Source organism: Pinus tabuliformis, chromosome 2_1 (assembly GCF_031772625.1).
Source record: "Pinus tabuliformis cultivar Carrire ecotype Pingquan chromosome 2_1, CPIR1, whole genome shotgun sequence".
Classification (NCBI taxonomy): domain Eukaryota; kingdom Viridiplantae; phylum Streptophyta; class Pinopsida; order Pinales; family Pinaceae; genus Pinus; species Pinus tabuliformis.
In genome coordinates this window covers 545,155,860-545,159,202 of record NC_142299.1, presented here as the reverse complement: position 1 = coordinate 545,159,202, position 3,343 = coordinate 545,155,860, and the positions used below count along the sequence as shown (strand labels likewise).

At 32.5% G+C, this 3,343-nt stretch overlaps 1 protein-coding gene across 1 annotated transcript; it reads right to left on the bottom strand.

Moving 5' to 3' along the window:
- Nucleotides 1-1,018: 1,018 nt before the first annotated feature.
- Nucleotides 1,019-1,875, bottom strand: LOC149201453 (abscisic stress-ripening protein 2-like). Its single transcript, XM_089399729.1, has 2 exons — nt 1,552-1,875; nt 1,019-1,309 (listed from the first exon to the last, which is right to left on the bottom strand). Exons 1-2 carry the CDS (start codon nt 1,729-1,731, stop codon nt 1,148-1,150), a joined length of 342 nt encoding a protein of 113 aa, XP_089255855.1. The 5' UTR covers nt 1,732-1,875; the 3' UTR covers nt 1,019-1,147.
- Between the last annotated feature and the right edge of the window lie 1,468 nt (nt 1,876-3,343).

Sequence of the window (3,343 nt, the reverse complement as noted above, 5' to 3'; positions counted from 1 at the left end):
TTATTTCATCATTTTTCATCAAGTTATTAATGATCTCTATAATGTCAAAAAACTAAGGTAACTGAATAAATTTAAAATTAAGATAACCATATTAGTCTTAGACATATTTAAAATGATGTCACTACACATGATTAACTAACCTAGAAACCTAGATCCATCTTAACTTTGGATCTATGAATTGTTGAGAGGGATCAAATTTCTCAAGATTCAAACCTTTACTCAAATTTTGCACTCAAAAAAGAGGTTTCCACATCTAGAGATTAGATACCTCCTTTATTTTATCATCTCTATGCGTGATAAAATTTTGCACTAAAAAAAAAGCGAAACCTATTGAGATTTGATCCATCTTTGAGTGATAAATGTGAAATTAAGATAAATCTAGACTAGCTATAAAATTACAATAATAAATTGTGATTTGACATGATTCCATACATGTAAATATATAACTTTGTTAAAATCATGATTAAATGTTTAAAAATAATATTTTTTTTATAAAAAATAAGTTTCCTACATAAAACTTTCTTCATATCCAAAGAATAGTTAACAAAATTCTTTATTATGGAAAATTTAATCAGAAATTTTAGCTTATTAATCAATTGAATAAAAACATCTTACATGGATGTTTTACACGATGGCCACTAACCAAAGGGAATGAACGGCGAATATATCAGTTATATACAATCCGGGGGATTAGGGTAATTAATTAAGTGAGTCAAAACAGATTGTGCAGGAAGATAGATCACTGTTTTACACGATTGCAGCTGAAGTACAGCAAGTGACTCCCGATGCGATGGACGGAAAATAATTTTGTAACACTCGAAAATTCATTTCGTAATCGAGACTTATTAAGACAAAAATTCTTGTTAAACAAACCCGCAATTTACACAAACCCCAACCACGGCGGAACTAGACACGATATACACATTAAGCCAACAATTAAAACATTTGAAATGGTACTCTTGGAATCAGAAGCTCCATACATAGATTCATGGCAGCAATTGCATAGCATTGTTAATTATTCACATTACAATGTTTACTAGAATCAAAGAGTGATCGAAGAAACAAAGAAAACTGAAATGAGTTGCAGCATGACAAATTATTTCTTCAGGGAGGGAAAGAAAATTATATAAAATGCATCAGCACGTGGCTAAAAGTTGTGAAGTTCCACTTCCTTGTGAGATTCCTTCTTTTTGTGATGCTTGTGGAAGACGTAGCCCCCTGCCCCCACTGCTGCTGTTGCTGCAATCTCCTCTGCAATCTTGTGCTTGTGCGCATTCTCTCGGTCCTTCTTTGCTTGCTGTTTCTCGTACTGCACACTGAAGGACCTAATTAATAATACGATGATAGTATAGGTAAACGCTATAAGTCCGGAAAATATATTTTTCCGGTTGATCTAGTTCATCAATTCACAATAAATTATTGTAATTCAGATTTTAGAAAACGATTAATACCTTTGATAGAGGAAAACAATTGACGTCATCATCACTAAAATTGGAATAAAGGAATAAAAGAGATATATACAGTACGGAATAAGAGAGATATATACAGTACCAGTGCAAACGTTCCAGCGGCTACTGTTCCCAGTTCACCTAAATGCTCCATTCGTTTATGATGCTTCTCCTCCTTTACCGCTTTCTCGTACGGCGTCGCTTGTGGGGCGGCACGCTGGCTCTCGTCTTTCTTGTCATGGTGGTGGAAATGGTGGTGGTGCTGGTGTTTATTCTCAGACATCCTTTCAAAAATTCCACTTACAGCGGATTGTGACGAAATTCAGAAACTGACTTGTACACCCTTACAAGCATCAAAACTGAATTGAATTAGATCCCAAAGGAATGGAAGGAGATGCGGAGACTGTCTTGTACCCTCTCACGAAACTCAAATTGTTCAACAGATTAGATTGTGGAGATGGTAACGAAGTGGTGTTCTATATATAGCCAGAGTTGAATAGTAAACACACAATACCGTGGGGAAACCGCGTCCACGCGTGAGTGTAGTTACCAGAATGCCCGGTGGGACCTTTACCGCCCAGAAACGTCTGCTTGATCTTTTAGTAAAATGGTATTTCTTATCCTGAAAATGATATTTTAATTATTAGTAAAATGGTATCGTGATTAGCCAGCCAAGGGAGGCATGTCTAAAGTAATGTGGGCCTGCAGCGCAATATTTGTTTTCTTAAAAGTTATGCATTACTCCCGAACCAGAACAGATTACCTGGGGCAGGGTACGCTGATTATTGTATACATATATATAAAATATATATAAAATATGCAAAACATGGGACAGCATGTAGTATATGCATGTTGCTTGTAATCAGTCTGTAACTAATTAAAAGTAAGACTTTTGAGTCCTTTGTGGGAACCATGCACTTCCAAACAGAATCGGAGATGGGTTCTTCGATTCTTCACTCGGTGGGTTATGTCACGATGTGATATTACTTTTTAAAATGGTTTGTAAATTTTCTTATTTTTATTTGTTAGTAGGTAGTCTGATTTTTTTTTAACAGGGGGAATTTATTATAATTTAGTTGTTAAATTCGCAGTGACGATAGTCATTTTTGGCTGATATTTATAGAGACAAGCTGACTCATTACTTGAATTAACCTGCTGGTGGTCCATAAAAGACAGACTTTCGCTCCTGCTAGATACCTCTGAGTCTTGGACTATTAACCTATTTTTTTAAATCATAGAAAAATAAACTGTTTTTAAATAAACATGATATATAACAACATGTTAACCTATGATAATCTAAAATATTTTTCTATTTTCTTTTTCTTCTGTTCTTTTTTAATTTGTCAAAAATTAGTACTAATGTTTATTTATGTGTGATTTTGATTAAGATTTTCGGAGTTAAATTGTTTTAGAATTAGATTGAAATTCTTAAAATACTATTTGCGTGTATCTTTAAGTTACGTTTCTATTAGATATTTCTATTAAATTTGTAAAAATTTAAATACCAGAATAATAGCTAGTAAAGATTTATTGGTTATTTAATTATTTTTAAATCAATTATGATTAAAATTTTATAATGGAAATAATTAAATTTTATTTAGTTACTTAAAAACGTTTTTACAATAAAATAGAATATTGAAATCATTAATTTTTGTGATAAAATAAAATAATAATCATTTGACAATCGAAACAATCAAATTACTTGAGTCCTCCACAGATATTTACAGGCAACCACAGAGAGAAGTTTCGTTTCGAGATCTATGACAGTGCACTTCAATTTGATTATTTGTTATTTTAAAGAGAGGTATTTTTAAAATCATTATAAAGCTTTAAGCTTGAATCTTGGTACGTTTATGAACGTTGTATCTGGAACATAATTAGGTTGTATGGAATAT